The following is a 26,345-nucleotide window of genomic DNA, read 5'->3' as shown; positions in this document are numbered from 1 at the left end:
GTTCTCGCTAGTATATATATATATATATATATATATATATCAGTTTTCATGGGTTCACCATATGAAACCTTTTGTGGACGACGTCCTCGGAACGGAAGCCATTTTCGGAAGCAAAACGAGACGAACAACCATTTCTCGATCTGCTATGGCATGCCCTCAGAGCCCCGATTTACGGCTACAAGTCGTCTAGCTCCAGAAGCTCAAAGAGGGGAATTAATTAAATGGTATATAGAGTGAACAGCATGCTCCCAATCTCCTGAGGGCCTGCAACCCACTTTTTTATGCATTCCAGTACCCCATACTCAGTATTCAGTTAAGAGTGCGGGTCCACCAGGGTGTGGTTTTTACCCGTAAAAAAAGACCAAAATAGACCGAAGTCCAAGCACAAATCACCCAGTAAAAACGCGGCAATAGCTTTCCCAACATATGGATGCCCACCTCGAAAAACGCCACAGTGGATCCTCCTTGAATAGTCCCATACTTTATCTTTGTTTGTTTGGCCAGATCCTCAGCATTCTCAATAGGTGACTCCATTCGTGCAACTGTGAGAAAGGCTGCCAAGTTAGCGGTGTAGGACGAAATAACTATTAAGGTGAAAAACCACCAGAATCCGGCAATAATCCGCGTGGACGTGGCATGTGGCACGACATCCGAACCTCGGCAAGTAGAAGAAACAAAACGAGCCTTAGGTATCGTCACACACGGAACGGACAAACTTATCAAGATGGAACACAACCAATACCTGTACAGGCGACTGAAGTTAAATTTGTGAGCGAAAACTGCAAAGTTGAATGTTTCTTGAGATAAAAGTATCCAAAGATGCTTGGAAACAATTTCTTTTGTTTCAACTATACCAGTAAATTTTTATATCCTCTCTGTTTCAGCAGACAGTTGCTTAGTACAAAACAAAAGTCGTGTACGAACCGGTGGCATTCCAAGCGTCAGACAGCCTATAACTGCCCAACACAGGAACACTAAATTGATCTCATTCATATTCACCCGATGAATCCCAATGAGGAAGAAAATTCCGGGTTGGCACATCTCACCGTTGTCAAATGTCCTTGCTTTTTTACACTTTTCGCAGTGTACATCACTTCAAATGGCCGGTGGTATTGATGTTCTTGTACCCCTCTATATCAGGAGAATTCTACTAAGGAAGTGATTTTTCCATAAACTGTCTTGGTCTGGTCACTAGGTCAGTTAAGCTGTTTCACGCAAGCTAAATAAACATATGGTGTGACTGTGACGATCGAGGGATCCATAACTTGAATAAATATTCGCTTCAAACGGAATGTAGAAGTCTCCATAACAATCGACGATAGTTCAGATGAGCCCCCGCATGATGTAAACATCACAACCGCATGGGATACAGCGCGACTAGCAGTACTGAAGAACTTCATTAGATTCGCAACATTGCTCGGATAGCATGCGTTTCAGGGCTTCGTGTACATTCACTTTGAGAGACAGTACCAGTTGTTACTGGGCTAACGATAATCCTAGTCAAAGCGATCAGTCAGTTTATTTGGATATACCAAGTGCCCTCCGGTTAACAAGGTTATAATCACCGGTCTATGGGAAAATAATTTTCGATTTATTTAGCTTTGCTTATGACGTGCTCGCAAAATGCACACTCACCGGTCGGATGTAGGAGAGTGCAACACAAATTAACAAATATCTGGAGGGTTCTGTTTTTACTAACATACAGTCAGGCTATTATCCTCATTATTATTCCTAATCACTTGGTTCGTCACGAAGGCGGTGAAGTTAATTGAGGCTCCTGGTGGAACTGCAAAGCAACATATATACCTTTAACATTACAGAAATTCGGACTACGGTTACATGACTTCTGAAGCCAACGTGATGCCAGTTCACAACCAGCACATCTGTTGTGTTTGGGTAGAGAAACACTTTGGACCTTCGTAGCCATTACCTTATTCAGTGGTTTGAACCAAAGTGCACTTACCAGTGTTTTCCTCTTCCGTGAAAAACTATCGAAAACGGTAATCAAACAACTAAACACCTAACCAAGCAATGAAATTCCGTGAATTTTGCTGCGTCAGTCACTAGGAGTGCATTTTAGTTTGACATGTACCTTTCTGCATTAATGCTCCAAAAGTAAACCAGATGCTGTTCAAAATGTTGAACTTGTTTTCCACAACATTGGAGTTGACGTTACACGGATGATTGATTTTCCATTCGTATGGGCTGAAGCGCGCAACCACGAACAAGACCAGACTGACCATGATGGTGGCGGCCAGTATGTAACCCCAAACCTACGAAATGGAAAAAGTAGAAATGAGTTTGGGTGCGTATTATTACGAAAAGTGGAAGGTTGCAACACGATCGAGAAAACGAGGCAAGATAAGAAGTTCATCGAGGTTTTGCCCCAAAATCGCATTCAACGTCAAGAAACACGATGAACATTCTCAGCGTTTGTGAGTCATGCGCACCTCACGAATGATTAGGTTTCGAACCCACAATTCTCCTGAAGGAAGTTGGGTGAATTTACGATGCAGCTGTGGCTGGTTGGTCACTACCGCGTTCATGTTTGGACTTGGTTACGATGTGCTGTTATCAGTCCCATTTTTGCAAGTGAGAGAAATTAGCTATCCATCATTGTAAAACGCAATTCACGTTACGCTGACGTGCTCCTTTAGCGACGACTAATGAGAAAAAAGGTTGAACAACTCAACCCGTGAAACCGGAACTGGAGCGTTCATAAACTTTACATCACCTCGTATGGCTGCTAGCATACCGCTCTGCAGATATTTCATATGATGCTTTAAGGAGGGTCTAATGAGCTAAGATTTTTCTCATATGTTGATGGTAGTGTAAAGAGTGTTCCAATGGGATTCCATCCTGTAAACGAAGCCAACCTATACCCAAAGACCAAGAAGAACTGCATAGCTGTTTCATCCCTATTGGTAATCATCAGCAGTGCACACCCCATGAAACTCAATGGAAATTCGAACCTGCGATCTCCTGGCTAACAGTTTGAACACCTAACCGTTCGGCCACGAACTGAACTGAAACCCTTAGTGAAGTAGTTTATCGGATCCGGACGGAATTCTTACGGCTTTCTCAACTGGACATTTAATTTGCGAACACTCGCTGAAGACGGATATTGCAGAGGCAATCGTTTGAACTGTTCTTTATTTGTTCATTTGGTTGATCCGTCTGTCTGTTTATTCTTAAAAACTACGCTCTCCCCCCTCGGATTTTAGTCACATCTAGGTAGATAGTGTATAGGTAGACATGATCACGACGACAACTGACGAGGACAGCCTAGATCACTGAATGACTGAATGACAGGAGGTTCCGGCATAAAGAGTGGTCACTAAGCTTAGATAGAACACAAAGCCACGAACGATCAAGAAATTGCGTTGGAAACTTGTGGGTTGAAAATTCAAACAATGGTTCATCAAGCCACTGTATCAAACCAGTATCCCTGTATGACACGTATTGGCGAATGAGGCGGACGGGCTATTAAGAAATTAAATCAATAGCTGCTAGCGCCGTCAAACAGCTTTAAACAGTCTTCGTAAAACAGGGTGGTTTAGTGAAAAATGGTAATGGGTGCAAGGGCTTTTGAATGTCATTGAGCGTTGGAGTCATTTGGTGGGATACAGCGGTCATGAACCCTTCCCGTATTTAAACTCCATACCATTGAAAGTCGAGATAAGCGTGCTACCATCATTTACCAGGCGCTCCTGAATAACCACGTCCAAATAGGCGTAAAAGTTTGCAGTTTGAGTGATATGATTGGTTAACTTAACCAAAAAATAGGCAACAATAAGGTCACTTAATGATGGATGGCCTAGAAAACCAAGTTAAGTTAGCTCGGAAAACGTGGTTCGTACTTCAGTGGTAAACATCTGGGGCAATTAAAACAAGGTACGCATTACATTGCTCACTTACCGGTGCTGACAGTGGTTGAAGAAATGAGAATAAATGTGACCGCTTGTCTTCGATTCTCTTGTAAATAATGCTGATCCCGAGATACATGAATGGAGTTGTGAAATCGATGACACGGTCACGATCGTAAGTGATGGTAAACGACCCAACAGCCAAATCCGCTTTCTGTAAAAAAAAGTAGACACGGTGGCATTAGCGGATGATGACGGCATTAAACCTTCCCCTTTCTAAGGCTAGCATGATTATCCAGTGTCGGTGTAAAGTTTTGGATTGATTAGAGCACTTTGGTGCTCTAATCAAATTGTAGCGAATGGATTCACATCAGTTGATAAATGTCAGATTCCCGCATAAACCGACAATCTGGGTGCACTGAAACTATTCAAGCCACTGATAATTAAAATGGTGAAATAACGGTTCCAATTGAAGTCAAGAGGAAGTGACAACTCAGATTAAGCGACAGAGAAGATATACCTTTAAGGCGCGTTAGTGGAACGGAGTCTTCAGCGCTAAACGTCTACTAAAAGCGTCTCCAAGGGCAGTTATTATTGGACAGTTCAACATCGCTATGAAGGTCTAAAGCAATTTGGGAAAATCTGTGTGCACAACGAGGAAAAAATCTTATACCATGAAACGTAAAACGTTCGGCTCTCGTTGACCACAGAAATTAAACTTAAAGAGTTTTTTTAGAAGAAAAAACGTCAAAATAAGCTTTTGCTTGGTTTTGGGAGATGGCATAAACTCTGACGGAGAACGATGTTAATTCCAAACTGTGGCTTTAAGAAGCAGTCCATGGTTTCATTTCTCCAGCCATCTGTGTTATTGACAGGTACACATACAAACCAGTCATCATTATCTAGATCTCAGGTATTTTCTCGACCGATTCGACGATTTAAGCCCACCGATGAGTTATTTGGACCTCCGACGTCACAGTAAGTTGCTACATAACGTGTTCGTCTTTAACAAGTTGCATAGTGCACCTGTACCCTGTCGCTTTGTGGCTTTCATTTGGATGAAGCGCCAAAAGACAAGTTTTACTGAGATAGTGGTTATCTCGGATGCCTATAAGATTCCGTAAGAGGCCTGTGAGTTCTACCACGGGATTCTGTTGCAGTACATTGTTAAAGAAGGTTCATATTAATCTTTATCGCTAATCGACCCATCACTCGATTCTATCCAACTCCGTAAATGGTATGTGTTTCCATACATAATCCAATCACCATCACAAATTTATGAAAACTCCCGCACATCATTGCCTAGGAACTACCAGTTTCGAGCATTCTGGCTAGGTAGTTAAAGCGCTGATGGAAGTTGTCTAGAGAATGCGTCTAGATATGCTTTGTAAGATGAGCACAAATTGACCCGCATAAACGATGGATTAACAGTATTTCTTAAGGCAGTAATCAAATAAAATTAAATGCACTGTCCAGTTATGCTGGAATTATTTCTAGTTGGCAACTCAGTGTTCCCACGGTAAAACACCATGCACAACATATTAGCTCTCTTTATTTCAGTCCACAGGGAGGGAATTTAACTTGCACATCAGTACGATACGTCTTACCAGCTCTCAAGTTTCAACGAAATAACAGTGAAACAATGAAAGCTGTCACTATTTCCTACAAGTGTTTGTCCTTAGTTGGAGACACCTGGAACACTGAAATGCACTGAAATCCCCATAACACTGAAGAATATATCGTGAACTAAGGCGGAGAACAATCTATCTGTTGATTCACTCACAGTAGTAAAGATAAGGAGACAAATCTTTGGCCGAACTTCAGTAGTTTCCATGGAAGAAATTATCGACCAGAAGGGTCGGGAATTCACACTGCTAAAAAACACGTGCTTAGAACTCACCCTGGTTCGAAGCTCTTGAACCATCCCGTCCCATACTTCCTCCCCATCGATTATCTTTGCATTTCCGTAGGTAGAATCGGGGACCAGGTTGATAGTATAGGTGAAGTTCAGTTCCTTTCCTATTTCGTTGAGCAAATCGATACAAAAACCTCTCCAGTGCTTCGGATCAGTAGATTTTGGTTCACCTGGAACTACGCTTCCTTGATACATCACATAGGGTTTTTCCTTTTAAGGAAAAAGAGAGAAAACTAAATATACGGCACACCAATAAGCGACCTTCTGAAGGTGGGGACATAGTTCATTGTCACCTAATGCTAAAACATTCACGCCCGTTTGGGGCAGTTGCAGTTCACATTTATTGACGCAAATTCTATCAAGAAGCAGTATGTGGCAGATACTGTGGTGATCACTTTGTACTCAGTAATCTGTGGCGAGGCAACCTAAGATCACGTTATCCAAAAAGGAATCAGCCAATAGTTGGTAAATGATGGCCACGTAGGGGACCGAGTTTTCAAGCATATCGACTTGAGAAAATAGCCTCAACGTATGCATATATTTGTAACACTGGGTGAAACAATCCGCTCGTTGTGGAATTAGACTAACCAATGAATTCACTACAGTTGGTTGTAGAGAAAATAACAGCGACTTATGAGATGATCTTAGACTTAAATCCACAAGCGATCATTCAGGTTGTTCCATAGTACCAATAAAATATGGCGAAAAACTGGATAGTATAAACTATGCATGTTTTAGATGAAACGTCTATGGAAGGGAAAGACCAGACTTTACAAAAGCATGTTTGGTTACGAAAATAGTTCACCTTGAAAACTTAAATGTACTACAGGAAATGATCCATCTATTGATCCCTCAATAGCGGCCATTTCTCTACAAAAAATCAAGTCTCCGGATTAAATTTCGATGGGCCTTTTTCTCACGTTCACCTTCACTCTCATAAGAAAAAGAAATTTGGTGCTCTTCTACCTGAGTTATTATTCATAGTGCATACGAATGCTTACTTCTTTTGTAGTGATTCTGAGGACTTTGCCTTTCAACTCCGACTGCATTTCTTGTAAAGTACGACTGAAGTTCTTGGTCACTACCAAGCCTTCATCCATATTCCAGTAACCGAACTGCGTGAATACAGAAAACAGTGCACATGAAATGTGAACAGCGAATGAACTGAATAATTCCAATCTGTTAGACATTGAAGAACAAGCATATTGGTATTCAAGTGATTGTGCTAAACGTCTATGGCGGGTTATGTTTTTAAAATATGACAGCACGTTTTGAGCCGAAAACCACTCATCAAAATATGGTTAGTCCTTGAAAGGTAGCCATTACACGCCTTGCTCAGGCTGAAGAGTATCGAGTAGATGCGGCAGGATTGGTCCGCTTCTCCTCTGTTGACATCTTTCTCAAACTACCGCGGCGCCGCACAGCCACTAACCACACTTGCGCGCAAGTCGAACGTGGATGGAAGAGGTGATGAAATTCGGTCGTTTGAGAGCAGGTAATCGAATACTCTTGAATTTCTGTGATGAGCATCAGGCCAATGAGACGTAGAATTGTGGATGTGGAATACATTGTGTAATTAGAAATGCTCTAATGCACGAATAAGTTATGTGAATAAGGTACGTTCTGAAGACCTTATCCATCATGCAAATCATCATTCTTGCTTCTATACTCACTACTTTTGGATCCACGTTTTTTTTGTATCAGTGATTATCAGGTCAATCTAGGTAATCAAAGAAAGTTAGGAATATCCACTCAATTAATCTAAAGTCGACATATATTTAGAAAGCATATAGCATCAAAGAAAGAGATCGGGTGGACTTTATCCCCAGTAAATTTAGTAAACACGCATCCCAGAAGTTTTTAAACCGTGATTACAGATTACTAAGCAAGTGCACTGTATCAAACAAAAACTAGCTGCAAGAATGAGGACAACCAAGGCGTTCAACCCAGCTGATTTGCCACTATAGCTGGGGGTAGAAGCAACCTGGAACTCCGGTTCCATTGACTTCAAAATCGGAGAACCTGTCGCAGTGCAACTTTACCACACAGACGCACAAAACCATGGTTACAGTTTAATAATAATAATAATAATAATAATAGTAATAAAAAGAGTGATAATCGTCCTACCTTAACAACCCTTCGGTGAATAGCACGATGGGTGAGATGCTACAGGTTTTCAAGCCTAAACAGAAGTAGTCAAGATGCCGAGGTTGGTTTTAAACCACTGACCACATGGTTGGTAATTTCGCAGCTTAACAATTGAGTTAGCTCGAGCTCAAGTTTGAAAGTTAAGTACTACGGGCAATAATATGTTTTACCGCTCGTGGCTGATAGTGTTCAATACTTCCCTGATTTTTGGCAAGGTGAAAAGTTACTGTTATCTACCAGAGCGGGGCATGTGAGTGCAATTTCAAGTGTCACGCAGCACGTATATTAACAAGCATGGTGCTCAGGTTCCAAGACATTCAGTGAGTGTATCTCATGGAAATGGGCACATAAAGCATCCACATATTTTGCTATTCTTTTAAACTGCTTACGCGGATCTACCATTCTGACATGAATCTGCAGGCCGGATGAAAAAATCGAGTCAACTTAACGTAGACCCCCATCATAACATAAGCCTTCTCTTCTCAAAAGTGACAGTAAGAGGAAATGACGCTATCGGAAGTCCAAGGTTTGACACTGTCTCCTAAAGAAAAGACGGGTACCCAGAAAAGAATACACATTTTCGGTTATGTTCCTTCAGGAGGCATTTTCACGAAATACACATCATTTCGCAGACACTTCCACTTCTGGACGTGTTTCGTCGCTGACACCGCTTGAAAATCCCGGGCCAAGTGAACTCATTTCTTCATACCGCCTCATACCATTGGTCTTGAGCTTTTGAAGTCCACGGACGATGTATGTGTTGGTCTGTTCCTACCGCTTCTGAACGCCTCACCCAGGCACTTAATCCTGACATGGTTCGAACCAGCTGTTTGCTCAGTAACCTGTGAAGCCTAAAGGCTCTGGAATGCGGAGTGGTTGCAAGCGACTGGACGCAAAAGGAGAAAGCTCATTTGCGTGGAGTTTTGGAAACACAACAATTTCAAGCAACGCCTTGAGCTTTACCGTAAATTTTCGACCATTTTACATGACTGAATAAATGCAATCGAAGGGCGCAATAATCCATAGCTCATCTGTTGAGTATATACAGGGGCTTTGAACTGTTTTGAACAGATAGTCCTCGCCTTTTTTACCAGCGATATATATACACTTCCAGTAATCGGATCCTGGCAACACATCTGCGGGTAGTTTCGGGGCTTTTTAGGAAGGGGGCATTTGTGATGCATATGTTGGGGTTGCGTGCACCGGCTGCGTAATAACGGGTAACGGCAAATTTTCAATGTGAATTTATGACTGCATAACTGCATGGGCCGTGTGCAGTCCGTGTGGCCTGGCCAACGTGCGTTGGTATGTCAGTATCGACCGCCCTCCATTGTCCTCTGTCGGCTTGCTGGGACTCGTATTCCCACTAGTCGAATTTCGCACTGTCTGCTGTCTGCAACGCCCATCTAGATATAACTATCAAGCGAAAATGACGAGGTGAGGGCTGACTGTGAGGGACTGGTTCGATCATATTCGTTCATACATCAAACGTAGATGATGCAAGTCGATAAAAGAAGAACGTGCCATTTGTAATCCACTATCAAAATAACGATTTAGAGGTTCTGATATGAAGTTTAGCAGCTGTATCCGATTCCGAACAAAGATGCCGGCATTATTTATCATAATCACCCATCAAGACGCAGGTAATGTCAAGCAGACTAGAAAATAATGCCGGTTGTTAGTATTAAACGTCATGGTATCATATGTTCTCATTTATCTGTCTAACTGGTAACCGACCTAAACTTATGTTCAAACAAAAGTAGTATTTCAGAAGAGCTTGATACACAATCGGTAGTTTTTATTTGGGCAAGGTTTCGCTTTTGACACAAAGGTTCGTCAGGCCAAGTGAACAGGTCACCAAATTGGCCAGGTTACAAGGCAGACGGGGAACGTATCAGTAAGTCAGTCCTCTCCAGATTGTCACACTAGATCAATGTTGAGTGTCAATTAACGGCTCTTGTCGATTAGTGAAGTTGTCAAAATCTTGCTTTGGTGGATTGGGGGGAGGTTCAAATTAATTCCGATCGGGTTTGGTTCGTTAATCTTCCACTTCAGGGTGCTTCAGTTGATGTTTGATGATTGTCCGAACGCTCACGACCCCACGAAGACCAGGAAAAATCTACCGGTGGCAACCGAGGTGGATCATCAACTGAAGCACCCTGAAGTGGAAGATTAACGAACCAAACCCGATCGGAATTAATTTGAACCTCCCCCCAATCCACCAAAGCAAGATTTTGACAACTTCACTAACCGACGAGAGCCGTTAATTGACACTCAACATTGATCTAGTGTGATAATCTGAAGTGGACTGACTTAATGATTCGTTCCCCGTCTACCTTATAACCTGGCCAATTTGGTGACCTGCTCACTTGGCCCCTTTTGTGTCCAAAAGCGAAAAGTTGTCCAAATAAAAATGACCGATTGTGTATCAAGTACTTCTGAAACGATGAGTTTTCAATCGGTTCCAAACCTTTTCCAATAGTAGTATTTCTCAGAAAAAGCCAATCGGTCGATTCACTGCCAAAATACCTGTCAAATTAGGTCAGTCATAGAAAGGAGCTTTCTTTATAAAGGAAATGTGGTGGTTCGAGACTGCTGTGCCGAGAAATCTTCAGCCAACTATGTTCGCGTCAGGGAACTTTCATAGGGCAGTCAAGGCATAGCCCTCTCAAACGCTGCCAATGTGTCAACGAACATGTATCTGTGAGCTGACTGAAATGTGCTTGGTATTTCAACCAATAAGGTATTTTTTATCAAACAAAACATGATTACACTGAAAAATGAGTTTTGGATGCGGACAACAACTTAGCTGTCTTAAGATTGTTGTGAACAAAAACCACTCCACAAAGAATTCCAAGGCTCACATACCTGTCGAAAACCATCTGGCATGTATTCCAGAATATGTAGGTCCATATTCGAACGCCATCCGTGACCATCGAACTGAAAGGTTCCAGTCAAGCCCACAAAGTTTTCTGGCTGGATCTATGAGTGAAGATGGAATAGAAAGTTTGAACCAGTGTCAATTGCTGGATACTAAGTGCGTGTGAGTTCGTAGTTCTACCTCTAAGTTAGCTAAGTTATGGTCGACAAAGAGGAAATAGTACGGAAAACAAACGTCACTAACATAGACTGATGAGTGTTTCCCAGTGAATGACCAAAAGACAACCTGTAGCCTCAACAAGCAGCAGAGATTCGGATAAAGGGTTTGTTTGTGTATGAATGTATTCAGATTCGTTCAACATGCTCTGACGGAATAGCAATAAAGCGACAGCTTTGTTAATCACATTACCGGGACCGAAATCTCAGTATGACAAGTATTTGCACCGACGATGAGGTCTAGTAGGAGAACAATTCGAGTTAAGCGCATCTTTCTTGATGTAATCTGTCCAGACAAATTGCACTATATTGGAGGAAGAATGGTTTCGGTGAGTGGTGTGAATACCTACTCCAAGATAGCTGAATATCTGAACGAAACCACTGTTTATTCAACATCAGCTGCATCACCGTATCAATCTAATCTGCGACACTGATATGATCGGCGGGTGTTCAAATATAAACTAGTCTGGCAATCACGGTAACAGCTCTTTTTCCTATAAAAAAGGAGTCATAGTAAGACAGGCTGCAATATATAACTGAGCTCCCTGCGTGTCAAGCAGATATCCTCAGCCAACATTTGGTTGAGTTCCAAGTCGATAAGTTTTGACCTAGTATGGAAGGTGGACCTAGCGTTTGTGAAAGCAGGTCGACCTAGATAATTCACTTGGCAGACAGTACCATTGACATCTTAGTAAATTCATGGAACTTGGGGTGATAAGTTATCATTGTCGAAAGCCAAGTAAATGCAGTTTTTCTATGCGTGCATTCACAGATGGTCTGAGATAATGCAAATGTCTGATAGTAGGGTGAATGTAGAATGACGATAGATGCACACATTTTCACCCAATGTGTCACAGAGAACAATCACTCGCTCCCCAGAAATCAGGAATTAAAACGGCTCTACTGTGACGACTGCGGTCGAATAGGAATGTATGCAACAAGAGCAAATCTCCTCAGTCAAATTATCAGGCGTCGGCCAGTCGATTGAGCAAATTCAGTCCACATTTCTCGTCTGATCAGCACCAGTTTCGCTTTTACCTAAATGGCTTATTCTCATAACATTGTCATTTTTAGCGTGTTCAACCCAGTGATAAAATCACGCACTTCCGTCTTCCTGATTGATACACTTCAACAAGAAATCGCCATGTCATTGCTATTCCAGAGCGAGCAGTGTGGAAAAATCAATACAAGTAATTTAAAGGAGCCGCAGTGATGATGAATCAGACGTTGAAAGATATTGCCAAAGTGAATCAGGAGAACATCACAAACGAGAGATTCAGCTAGGATCCAAGTCAGTCTTTCGAAAAACCGATTTGGTTTGCAAATGGGTGTGTATTCGCTGAATCAGGGGACATTTTCGGATCCAAAGCACATGCCCCTTTATGAAGGAATGCAAGTTTCGAACATGATGTCTTGTTTTTTTCCGTTTTAGTCTCATCGAGCCTCTGATGAGCCGCGTCCGTTAGAGTAACATGGTTCAGCTACCATGCCCATATTTTCGGAAAAGCAGCGTCTATTGCAGTGGAGGCAAAAAGGGGCCTGTATTCACCATACAAGCCCTTTAGCTGGGAGCTGATATATAGCGGGATTAAAAAAGTGCAACAGCTCATCTAATGCGCATAGTCCTCGTGTATCTCAAGTCGGAATGCGAGCAGCGTGTTCGATAGGGTAGGTGATTGGCCATTGAGACGATGCTCACTTCTGAGTGCGAGGTGTCTGTACTGGTTTGGTTTGAAGTGTGCGTGGGCTTGGACAAAGGATAAATGAAGCCAGGGCTGGACAAGACCTGAACGGATGTTGCCTTGGCTGCTAGCGCACAGGTTGATTAGTTGGCTCTTGATGAGTGCGAGTAGAGAGCTAACGAGAGCAGTTCAGTTTAGCTGAATTCAAATTTCCTACCACGGACAACTGCATCATTTTGTTGGGGAACCTTAAGGATTAACAAATCCAGTAATTTAATATTCCGAATCACACTAGTAGTGTGGATTTTACCTATATTTGACCTATTTGTAACCTTTGAAGCTTGAATTTCCATCCGAAATACTAATGAAAAAATCCACCAACCAAGCGGGTGTGCAAAATCGTTAGGTACAGCACTCATTCATTCAAATAATAAGTTCAAGATGAGTTCAAATGATATCCCAGTTGAGTGGCACCAAAAGTCAGGATCATAAACTCTGCACTTTGTTGTGAGACTTCCTGTTGCTAAGGCCACAGCAGCGCGACACAAGTAGATAGGAAAGCACCAGTAAAATCTAACTATTGTGTCATCATACAGAAACCGCTGCGCGTTCTTCCATTTCACACCAAAGTTTTTCGGTACCTCAACACCGGGCTTTATAAACACATGCAAGCAACAAATGGTCGCAGGTCTGCCGTGCCATGTGGTCGACTATCTTCTGTAAGAGATGCTTGACACTACTAACTGTGTTCGGCTAAAAATCTTCCTCGTTACGACGAGCTTATAAGGAATTTGCTGTCACAATTCTAGAAATGTCACCGTTTTACATTCCTTGTCCGATACTGCCCCTAGCACCCAGGTTACTGACCTTGTCGGATAGCGGACCATGCTTACACCCCATATACTGAACAGCCCCATCTGGCAACTACTGGTTTATCGCGGTCATTGTCAGGCCCCTTAGAAGACTACCCTATCATCAAATAAATCACCTCCGGGTAATCGAAACAAATCGATCCGCACTTCTTTCGCATCACTAGCCGTGGAAACTGCCCCCTTATAGGCCGTTGTACGGCTTTAATTCGAACATCCTACAGCAACACCTATGTTTACTTCACGGTGCGTGCCATGAAGATACACCCACCAGTTCCAGTCACACCGGAAGTTTCACCGGCCAATGCGGCATGATGGCGACTGATACACCTAGACTTTGGAGGCCGGAGACGAATGTGGCGCGCCACCACTCATGGCTAACCTAACGGAACCTAGTTCCCACAGTACCCAAGAATGCTCGCATGCGAGGTATCTAATAGATCTCAATCCTTCAGGTGATTCAAAGGCTGCTGTCCGGTGAAAAGGATCATGGCGGATGCGTCTTAGTTGAGTTTCACCACAAACACAATCGTTTCACTGGCAAGCATCCGTGATCTAAATTTATGGACGGCACTGCACTGGCGAACGAAGCGGATTCGAAATCCCTAGTGTCATTTGTACTCCACTGGTTATGACAACTGTTAAACGATAGGAGCAGATAGGATGGTGCAGTATGATCCGGAAGAAAAAATCAAAACGAAACTTTTCAGTTAGGCTTCCACTGATATTTGGAGTTTGGAAACGGCTTCGCATACCCACTACTCAAAGTCGAGCTGAACCAACACTTACTTTCGGGCTGCATGGCAACATGGGGTTACGTGATCATACAGGACAGGTGAACGTAATCTAAATTTGATTGAGAACGCAGAAGATATTTTGGACTAAAGACAAACCGAACAAGCAATTCAGTAATATCCATCTATCCCATAGACTGGCCTGCCTGTTTGCTGCTCAATGCAACTCACTGAACTTAGTATCAATGGTCTTGTAAAAAATAAGTGCACCAAAATTAGCTTTTCGGATCATCCGCCTTCAGGTAATCAATACAAATTCTGCTGCTTCATTGGTTATCTTTCGGACCATATTTTTGCCCAACATTTTCGAGCGTCATTTGAACGTTTCACGTGCCACTACAAATGTCGCAATATAGGTGAATTTACGTTCGTTAACTATGTTCTCTTCAGGTTTTTGTGATCTTTAGTTGTTATCGCGTTATTGTAAGCTACTCAGTAAACTTTCTCTCGAATTCGTTGTCACTTTAAGCCACGTACACATCACAGAAGACCGATTTCTCCGAAACTTCCTCCGAAAAAGATGGCAACGGGTTGCATAAGACACTAACGTTGCATATTGATTAACTGAGGTTTGAGAGTATGGACCTGAGCCGGTCATTAAATCTTTCCGGATTGTGGTCATTATACGATTGCTGTGCACGTTTGGTCCGGAATAATCTTCGACGGGGGGTAGCGTCATGTAAGGAAGGAGAATCTATGTCAAAAGGCCGGGAAGCTCTGTATTGCCGTATCACCCTTATTGGGATCTTCTGAAATGTGCAGCTCACGAAGTTTCAAGGAGTTTCGAACCCACGACCGGGTTAGTAGTTTGAACAATTAATCGTTCCGCTTCGAACGGCTGATAAACAGTGATTAACGCGCATTCAGGCATGACATAGCATCAGTCATCCTCCAGTCGTGGAAACCACACCATGTGACCACGTGTTGACTGGCTCCCCGAGTGATGACTTCTCAGATGGAAGGTTCATTCGTCGTTTGAATTATTCATTATCTAGACTACTTATGAATTTTTGGTCCTTTGATCTGAGAATTGGTGAATTTCAATGGAAATTTTGTCCTATCTTTGCCGAAAAGCCGACAAGCATTCACCATCGAAAATCTCAAAGCTACCCACCACAATAATGACCTGTCAGAAGCATTCTTTTCATTCTCTCCTGTATCGAACCTTCCCTAGCTCTTGAGCCCTAGTTCAGTACACATCCGAACTTTGATCATATCCGTTGGCTTAGTCAGTGTCTTAGTACGCAACATGTGCAGTTTAAGTTACTAGTCACAAGATATGGTGGCAATCAGTCTAAATAGGATGTAAGAACTTAAATACAGAGCAGCGGAAAAAAGTTTATGAGTCAAGTTATATTGAATCCACCAAACCATGGCTGAATCCGTTCTTCACTCAAATGTTATATTTTCAACTGAGAATCTGCATGAGTCTCACCAAGTTGAAAATATTGTTGACTGCTTTAGAACGCTTTAGGCTGATGAGAACAATGACGGATTCGAACGCATGAAATATGCGCAAGGTTTGTCAACTATTTCCTGAAAAGTTCACGAACCGTAGGTCTCACTCCTTTCATCAGAGTTGGGAACATACTTTCAGAGATATTTTTTCCATTTCTCTCCTTTGCACAAGTTTGTCCGATCAGCGTTGTACATGTCTCACGGAGAAAGCTAAATTCATTCTCGGATGTATTATCGTCCAGAATTTCCAGAGCTTCTATTTAACTTTAGAAAAAAAATTGCGCGTACATCTCGAGTGAAGCTTATAGTCAATCAGCTAGCCTGGATATGGTCTATCAAACCCCTAAGCCACTGCCTCTGACACTGAACTAATAATGACCCCTCAATTTGTAGAACGATTTTATTTAGAGACCTTGCTGGTCATTTGTGTTGTAAGTTACTTTTGCCATAGGTCCTTAAATTATTAGTGCGTGCAGGTACGTGAAGAGGCCTTATCAAAACTAGTATAGTTGCGACGGGCTAAACATCCATTCTTAACGAAAGTGGCAATTTTGATTTGTGACGTACGATTCGTTGGAATACACCAATCGTCCGTAATTCTCTAGTAGGATGCTACCTCATATTATTGCGTTTCTGTTACTTCAGTATCGTGCGAAGCTATAAAGAAAACACAAAACAAACGGACGACTAGATTTGTTTATTGTATTTCTCTGATTTTTGATTGCTAAATCCCAAATTACTGATTTGCGACACGTGAGAGCTGAACACCGTCCCATCTGATGAAAAATTTACTCCTCGTTCAGTGGCTGCATTGTCTGTGCGGAAGGAGACATAGCTGTCGCAGCACCGAGTAACTAAATGGTTTGGCTGCGTATGGTTTTGAGACGTCGTATGTTGGTGGAAAATGCTTCCATTGGCTAGCGATGGTTATATGCTCGCGGCTTGGTCACACAGTGAGATTCCAGAAGCGATTTATCTGTGAACATGAATTAGCTATACCCCATACAAGCTGGGAGATTTGCATGGCATTGAAAAGGCTTATTATACCAATTTGTTTAGAGTCTTCAAGGTGGAATAAATTCTGTGGAACCGAAAAATCTTAGTTTGGAAAAACGATTGTCAAGGGGTTGAACTTTGACAACCGTAACCATGGACATGAGTACATATCAACATATAGGTGATACTATTTGCTATCCGTGAATGTCAGTGTTAACAATGGAGCTGAGATTACGCCTGTGCGCTTTTGGTCGGTCGGACTAACATAAACGGCCACACAGTTATCACATTCTTCGGGTACTTGGTTTCACTTTCACGTAACTTCACAGAATAAAATCGAAAGGATTCAGCGCTATCGAGCATAGCCTTGGGATCTTTCAGTGTCTGGTATATCCCTCTGTACAGATGAAGCTGATTTGCTCAGCCAGGATTTAATGGTAGATTTGCACACGCCTCTCGGATTAACTTAACCGTAGAGTTTCCAAATTTAAGGAATACTATTGGAGTCCCTCAGTGCACCAGCTGAACTGGACCGTCAAAAAGTGACTGACAAAAAATTAGACTGATAGAACTATGAAATCTATACGGTGCTCTCTCCTTAGGGTACGGCTCCTAACATGTAGTACCCCAGGGACGAAACACATGGATCTTCGGATGTTTTTGAAAGGCTGTAGTTGAAACAAGCAGTTTTCTGCCTCTTTACATCTTCCGACATTGGTCTACAGCAGGCAATGCCAATTAACTGATACCCATTTCGTGAACCTACAATAAAACAGCGCGTCTCTGCACACCCTTGTTTTTCAACGCCCTTGGTGTTATTCTCAACGTTCCTTGAGACTTCGAGAATAATGACCACGCAAATGTTCTATCCTAACTAGACCCTTGCCCTCCGGTTCCAAACAGTTCGATGGATTGTGAATAGATCCAGCCGAATCAGTGGGCGATCGGTCGATCTGGGCGGTTTAGTGGCCATCTGCCCAGCTACTAGGATATATGTAAGGTGCTCCATGAAAGTGATGGGGGACGGGACTACACACACATGGCAAGTTTCTCAGAGTGAATTCAATATGAATCGCTTCACAGTAAATAAATGCGGAAAGCAACATATTCAGAAAACTGTCGTAGTTAAAACAGACTTTCTGTTTTCCCGACAAACTCTTCTATAAAAGTCTATGGTTTTGCTCCGTTAGGAATTTGTGTGGGAACCTCTTCAACTGTTGTGAATGAGCGGAATGTATTAGCCCAAGAATTATCCGGGCGCTGAGTCATATCCTTTCGTTTTTTTCTATTCACATCAGTTTTAGGGGCTTTACCAATCCATTGATTCAGTCTTTTGAGTCATCCTTAGAATCGGCCGTGATCCGCCACGACCGAACGTAATGTGGCTAGCACTAGAAGGCAGGATTGTGGAAATTAACACACGAGCATGGTTTAACTTTTTCGGAAAGTAGTTTGTTTCTAAAGCATGTTGAATAGCTCAGAAGTTGCCATATCGCTTAGAGTAGGCACCGAACCAAGTAGTAGTACCGTAACAGTACATTTCATCATCCCGAAGAATAACACAGTGGCATGATGCACGGGGAAAGCGCTACCCCAAAATGTGGTTGTCAATACCCACTGCTATTTATCAGTTGGGATTCCTAAACTTCCAAATTACTCGCAAAAGATACAGGGTTTGATGAATACATGGTTTCTATAGTTTCGTCTCGGGTCATAAAATCATGGAGTGAAACGACAAGCACACGGACGAAGACAGAATAAATTAAACTCCAAGAAAATAGAACAAAACTACAAGTCAGCACCGGATTGAACAGCTGGGCCAAGGTCACCAATGGGACGGTTTCCGGATGCAGACAGGTCAGAAGCGATGGTTATCTGTGTATATGGCTACGGCATCATGTTTGCTCTTGAACTTGCGTCTGTGTTGCGCCATGGGTTTCAGTGGCATGAGATAGGGTCACGCACACAAATCCATACCCACGTCCACACACAGGTCACCTGTCACCACCATCTCAAGGTCATCCTATTGGTAACCTTTGACCAGTTGTTCAATCGCAAGCTAACCAGTATCGTTGTTCCATGGTTATTGAGCTGTATTTATTCCGTATCGGTCCATATACCTGTATGCTTAAACTTCAGTGTTTGTGTGGCGTCAGGAGAAAATATCGGAACGTGCGTATTTTCGCTGGTTAATCTTCGATATGATTAATTTGAACACGAGAACATTTCGCCCAAACAGGCCGATAATTTCTCACAGCACACGAATTGGAATAGCTAATACAACTTAGAATGTCTGAATTTTGTCTCAAAGCCGACTCACTAAATAGAACTCCCAGTGTTAAACGAAATATACTGAAGTATTGTAGCACGTAGTAGGCAGTTGAGAAGTACGGCTCTGAAACTTGTCTATTGACTTGTGTTGTTCGCATTACAAAACAGTTTCATGAAACCTACGTGTTTCTTTCTCGGGGGTGTGTCGCAATCAATGTCGCACGGGCTTCATGTGGTTTTGCTGGGACCGTCGAGAATAAAACTCTCTCTCCTTTTCTGGGGACCATCAGCAATGAGATCATCAGGGAAGTGGTGATTATCGTGACGCACGCTTTTGGGGAAGAATTTTTCATTGGATGGTGCTCTACGACTGGAATATTATATCAGTTAATTCTTTGGTGTTAAAAACTACCCATCTTGGAGAGGAACACTAATGCACGGTCTCCATTGTGCGTGTTTATGAAGTTTCAAGAAGATTGTAGAATGACCACATAGTTACTAAGGAGGGACTGGTATCAACTAGCGTTAAATGCTAGACAGTCATCGGCAAACAGTGCATAAGAATTTCTATCTAAGATGAGAGACTTACAGCTTTTATATCGTTCATTAAACTAATTCCTGGACTCCACCCACGGCTGCTCGAACAAGTCAAATCTGTTGGAGGCGCAATGTCAGACGTCCGAGCCCTCGACAAAAGTCCCAAGGCCAGTAAACTCAAACCGTCGTATAGCAGAGCCGACTGAGTCTACAAAGCAGAGTGAATAAGGTGAATACTTGTTCAAATTTGCCCGTAAATTCAGACGATCCATGGACATGGTAGAAATGGAACAGAATAAAAATAAATTTGAATCCGCCGGCTTTATGAGTAACCACTCAATGATCCAATGATCTTCGGCAGCTCAAGATCCGATTTAGCTTGGGTAGCTCACACACTGTAAACGGAGTTCAGATTTCAGTAAATATGGTGCGCTTGCAAGTTCATTACAAGTGTTCCCTCATCATCTTAATGAGCTCATTAAGGATTTTCGTTGACTTGTCTCGTTGTAAGTTGTTGGTATTTCCTAAACCGTAAAATGCGGATCTCATGGCAGTTTCAAGGAGATGTAAAATTCATTCATACACTGCGATCCCGGACTCTTCAACGACGAAAATCATTCAGATATTCTCGGCTTTGGTGTTTTTACAGTATTCACTTGAGATTTCATCATGTAAGTCGAGCCCAGCTGTGTTGAGAACCCGAGAAGCAGTACAGAGATGTTTCAGTCCTATTAAGAACCAACGGCGGTATCTCACCGAATTCCAGAGAGTTTCGAATTGATGGCCTCCAGGTTAGTGGTCTGAACACTTCAGCTTCCAGCTGCGAGCGACTGATGAGCAGTGTGACGAACTCGCTCTGCGACAGGATATAGCGCAAATCATCTTTCAATCATGGAATTCATATCACTAAAATGAAATCATTTGTTAACCATTTTCATTTCCACTGCATATCACGGGATTCTAGAATCAGGTTGATCAAACGCAATCAGAAACTGCTATCGGCAAAGTATCCTAGGACGTTTTCGTTTACCACTTGTTTCAATAAATCTTATAACTGCAATGGAATAGGCACATTTGGCGCCCATGAACCCATAAAGGATATCCTGAGAAGCGATGTGATCGCCGTACACTAGAATGCTATTGTCACCACATATCGTGCTGCGGAAAGTTTTTTCACTGTTGAAATGGCTTTCGATAAAATTGATGAATCAATTTTACCATATGGAAAATCAGTGTCTGATTTAGCGGCTATGCTCACAACAGCTGGAATGCTGTAGTGAGAAGACCGCCTACCGGACCAGCTGTTTACTTCGGATAGCGAAACCGGGGACTAACAAGATGGCCTAAATATTAGCACAAAATCGTAGCAACGCATCAATTGATAATGCCACTCGTGTAGTGTGCATTGGCCATTAAATTTTCACAGTATCTCAACCGAACTTTGGACCTATCTGTGGGACATTTCGCTCATCGGAGTGTCAGACCGTGAAATATTTGGATTGGTTCGACTACTGATGTTCCCCGTACATTGTGGCAAAGTCCCGGACGGCTTATTAGGCACTCTGGCGAGTAACCTCTCGAAACACTCGTTCTTTTAACACTACTGATCATGCTAGTTCTAACTAAAAAGTTTAGATTCCGATATCCTTCCCTTGTTATTTCTCTGAAGGGTCACGAGCCTTTGGGTTATTATTACAGTGGCACGCCTTTTATGATACAGCCTTCTTCAGGTCACTGATCTATTTTGAATTTGCGTCCCACACATCCAATACTTTAAATGTACCCGCCAGTATATTGTGTTTTGCGTACTCACGTAGATTATATTTATTGGTGACACACGGATGGAGGAATTCTCTGTAATCCCATAGCACAAAAGCAAGTCAGGTGGCTTTTCTTCATAGTCAGTACTCGGATCACTGATTCACTATATCAGTGGGGTTCAGCCTCTTTATAGTTACGTTGACTTCTGGACGATATGAGGATGTACTCATTGTGTTGATCTCCCAAATGCGGAGGCACTTCGTGTGACCTTGGTGCAACACATGGATCCTGATGGGCAATAAATTTATCACACGATCACCTTTTCCTTGAAGATACGCGTCAGCTTACGAGCATCGCAGCTAGTCACATCTTCCTCTGCCAGTCACATAGAGTGATACACAATTACTGCGATGAACCTATCGAACCCAATACATCCATTCGCTATCGCTGTATCGGTCGGTCAGTCTTGATTGATTGAGTCGATGGTAGTTAGCTCGTCGATTATTTGTACTCCTAGAAATGCGATAACTAGTGATGAAAAGGAGATGTTGAAATTCTCAGTTGACCTTCTGTCCAGTAAGTGAATCACATATATGCTTGTTGGTTGTTCAGCATAGCTTTTCTTCAATTGCAGAGTGAAATCTCATTCGATAGTTTAGCTGGTTGCAACCAGACCATGAGCTCCGCAATAGATCGCATATACAGTCACTGCCCATGTGCATTGAGCCGTAGTTGATACCAGTGTCTCATCTGCACAGAAGAAAAATTTTGAATTTCCAGTCTTTTCTGAACATCCAACTTGCACGTTAGCATTCCCATTTTTTGACAGTCCACTTCTCATCCTGTTAGACTTCTGCATCTTAAACGACGATGATCATGGCCTTGATTTGGAACTTCAATAGTTTTTGGGACAACAAGCACTGTGACCAAACTTTCTCGATCAGGTCGGATTACTTAGTCCGGAATCATGTTGTCTTGTCCGGTGGCCTACTGCAGCATGAATTTGGATTCCTAAAACCTTGTTACCAGCTTGTCCAATCGTCATGTGCCGCCCTTGGTTGTCAACAATAAGACTGTAGGTTTAAATTGTCTTTTTCATGAATTTTGTGAGAAGGAGATAGTCTCATTTCACCTCCAACGTCCAAATTATTGCGAAATTCTTTTTCAGTTGTGGAAGATCCCTTCTTCATTACCAGAAGCAGTCGGATTGTATATCAAATTATTCCTGGAAGCTGCATCGAACACTTCTTTGCTGTGGTATGTTGGGGTGAATACAATATGTTTTGGCTCCTATACTACCCCTTGAACTCGCTCAAACTCAGGAATAATCAGAATGATGGAAGTGATTTCTCGGAAGACCATGACATAAATTTCGATCCGCGTATTGCGGGACCCAAGAACGACATCAACTGTCTCCTGGAGTTTACAGCGGAATTCTTTTCAATGCTCTAACTTTCTCTGAGGGTTGGTAGTGTGAGGAGACTCAAATCTATGCTGAAAAGCCGAGAAGCATGTACAGCTGATTCATCCTCATTGGGAATCATCAACATTGCGCATCTCACGACACCCGGAAGAGTCTCGAGCCCGCGACATCCCGGCTAGTATTTTGAACGCTTAACCGTTCGGCCAGGAGTGGCTGATCAGCAGTGTGATTAACTCGCACTTACACAGGATATAGCGCCGCTCATCCTTCAATCATGGGATCCACATCACGCGGTGTTAACAACCACGTGATAAGGAGATGGGCAGTATAGGTGGCGTTTTTTGATGTTACCTGTTCGGTCTATCATCTTATCTGATACATTTGTTCAAATGTTCCTGTACGATCTCTATCTGTTTCAGCGTGCACGGCACTATCGTCTCCGGAAACGATAAGGCCTGCGAATGTTGCTAGTCCGTGCACAACCAAAAAAAAGATGATGCAGAGGGCACTTTCGCTCCAGCCATAGGAAACCGCTGATTGTCAGCGTATCGGTTAACAAAACCGTGTTGGTTGCACGAAAATTCCCTTTCTTTGCTGTGGCGGGAAAACACCTTTTGTGCTTCACAAAAATCCGCACAAAATCGATAAGTCCCACTCGATTTCCTAGTCAGTAACACAGGTGATGTAGTGGGGTTCATCGTTTTACGTGCTATGCTGTTCTGTAACATTTCGGTCATGTTCATTAAATTTTTTTGGGACGATAGTCTATTCGAGGCTGAAATTTTGCTGTGAATTCAATCCAGTTACAAAGCTTGTAGTCGTATCCCATTTTCGAGAATAAACCTGAGTAATCTTTTGCACACTCTCGGAAGTTGATCCTCCAGGCGGTCATCTCGTTATTTTGATGCTGTGACCAATAGCACACTCAAAGTATGACCGACTGGCAGGTGTCGGCGACGAAGTCTGGTTTTAGCGATTCACACACAGTGATGTGTGGCGATGTACAGTTTTATGTGGCGTGGCGACATTTACTTGTAATTTCGTGTCAAGTGCGGAATCCATCTGGACATCCTGGAAGTACCACTGATTGGTAAAGCAAAGTCAACCCACCTTAGTAATAAAAGGAATGAGTCGGGCATGAACCATCAATATTCAAACTTCCTCGTTGCCACAGTTCCCAAGGTAGAGGATGATGAGCAGCTTTCTCGCTACAGAACGTATTTCGACTGAGGTGTCAGCGGTGTTTTATCAATATCTCTTAAGAATATTTTCTTTGGGTCTTTCGGAAGCAAAGCCAGCCAAAGAAATGAGATAATTCGTGCTGGCTTATCGANNNNACCTGTCGGCAGCAAGCAAGGAAGAGTGGAACTTGCAGTGAAATGCGCAGAAAAAGTAGCAAAAGCTGTACAAAAAGGCTGAAAAGGTTGCAAAAGCAGCAGGAGCAACGACAGCAGTAATGCTGATTATGATGGGAGCAGTGAAACAGCATTACCATAAGAAAATTTCTGAAGGGTGCGTCTGAAGGACAACTTTGAGCTACTAGCATCATAGTTTGCAGCCTGACAGAGTTGCTACCCCTTACAAACTGCGCAGGCATACATGGAGGTGAGGACTTAACACTGCAGGATTGCATATTGTTTGCAATATGAATATCACCTCAGTTTTTTTAAATATGAGATCAACAGTTGACTTGTGACTAGTACCTGTATTGCATGCTGAGAAGTAGGCGTCATGTATTGCGCAGTTCGCCTTGGTTACACATGAGCGATTGCTTATCGCTCACCCTCTTGGCGGCTGTTATGAAAACATGGAAACATCTCCAATGGGATGTAACTGTAGTCGAACCATGCTGTTCAGCTAACGGCGTCACGATTGCGTGACAACTATTTTGAGTGCTGGTTTACAGCTCACCCAAGCACCGAACAAAACGGCTCAATCAAACAATAAGATGGATGACGTCCTTCCAACGGTTGATATTATGTGCAATTCGTATGAGAGGACGTACCGGTTCAATTCAACAATCTACAGAGATTAAGATTCCTGTCTACATTAATTTACAAAGTATCGGAGGTCGAATATGACCTTGCTTTGTCATAGCGGGGTGTATTTTATGCAAGCCGATGTCCAGTTTAAACAGTGGGCTATATACACACTTGATTTTTCAGAAATATGTTACCAAACGAAGAATAAATGTTACGACACTTCTTTCAGATGAATGCAAAGGTTTGGGATCTACTTGCGTTACAAAAGCGCTCTGCGCCTTAGGGGATGACCTGATCACCCATGTGTTAGGCAAGAGGGCGGCCAATCCAACTACGTGACATGTACTGGGCGTTGTCGTACCACGAATTCGGTGAAATTAACCAAACAGTATCCAGGTTCGTGATACCTGATCAACGAACAAAAACTAATTAGAGGCTTGTCGTGCAGACTGAGCGCTGGTATCGATCTCTGGGATACTGTCTTGTCTGTTGTCTGTGTCTTAAGGATAGGCTGCAGTGGCGGCAGCCGCGTGAAAATGTCTCCACAATAAGACAGCCTAAATTAATCATTTTCATCCGGCCTATTGTCACTTATCATCTAGTTAATGGAATCCATATTTTACGAGAGTGTATCGTTTGAGGGCGACCATTGTGAAAAGGAGGGAAAAGAGAAAATGTTTGAGAAATCCTAGCAAATATTTATAGATTTTTCCATAGATTTTTATCAGTGTGCTTCACAAACGCCTTACCACTTAGCTTAGCGGAATGCTGAAATCAAACTGATAAGATAAACGATGTAAATACGCTTGCTTCCGCAGTGAGATGCGGTTAGTGGTGATAAAATAAGGTATGGTGGAACGACCACATCTACAATAACCTAATTTGAACTGAGGGGTCAATGTCAGTCTGATTCTACAATACAAAACGGAGAAATCTAACATTCATATACCACTGACCGCAAAATATTTAGTTATGAAAACCGATGCGCTCGCATGGGAAATATAATATGTTATACATCATTCGATCGAAGATCTAGAGCCATGTTGGATTACACCGAGTTAAACTCTTACAAATGAATCATTAGCAACATTTTTTGGCTTATGTTTTACCTTTGTTTGCTTTGTCAAACCCGACTTCTCTAAATTTAGCACCAATAAAACTGAGTGAAATATGACGACACATACCTTCCGTCAAATACACAATGTAACTTCGTTTTCCCGCTGTTCAAACAATGACGACAGTGCTGCCAACCGGGTTTACTTCGAACAGTGAAACAAGGTTTTTTAATGCCTGCTGTTTTCAAGCTAGAACCGTCTGCACACCAATGGGGTAGCTTCACATCCGGAACCGATTGGAATAGTAGCAACCGATCGGTGGGTCATCTTCTGGGCCTGATGATGCTAGGACTACCCAGCTACATACTGGAAGCGGTTACGCTTAGCGAAAACCCCGACATAGTTGATTTCCTATTATTTCCTTCATATACCACTAATGCAATGGTTGCTTCATAATACTGGAGAAAACTCGGTCGACTACAGCAGCCAGTC

The 26,345-nt window shown here is 42.5% G+C and overlaps 1 protein-coding gene across 1 annotated transcript in view; it reads right to left on the bottom strand.

The window, feature by feature from the left end:
• Positions 1–26,345, bottom strand: part of T265_04393 (hypothetical protein) — a gene marked incomplete at both ends in the record, with an annotated part of 77,070 nt that overhangs the window by 12,222 nt on the left and 38,503 nt on the right. Inside the window, 7 exons of the mRNA XM_009169132.1 lie at positions 439–656; positions 2,093–2,273; positions 3,919–4,080; positions 5,767–5,991; positions 6,783–6,896; positions 10,798–10,911; positions 19,685–19,840. Coding sequence (XP_009167396.1) covers positions 439–656; positions 2,093–2,273; positions 3,919–4,080; positions 5,767–5,991; positions 6,783–6,896; positions 10,798–10,911; positions 19,685–19,840 — 1,170 coding nt within the window. The remainder of the gene's footprint in view (positions 1–438; positions 657–2,092; positions 2,274–3,918; positions 4,081–5,766; positions 5,992–6,782; positions 6,897–10,797; positions 10,912–19,684; positions 19,841–26,345) is intronic.

The sequence above is a fragment of the Opisthorchis viverrini genome (genome assembly GCF_000715545.1).
Source record: "Opisthorchis viverrini unplaced genomic scaffold opera_v5_72, whole genome shotgun sequence".
Taxonomy (NCBI): Eukaryota; Metazoa; Platyhelminthes; class Trematoda; order Opisthorchiida; family Opisthorchiidae; genus Opisthorchis; species Opisthorchis viverrini.
This window is presented reverse-complemented; position numbering and strand designations above follow the sequence as displayed.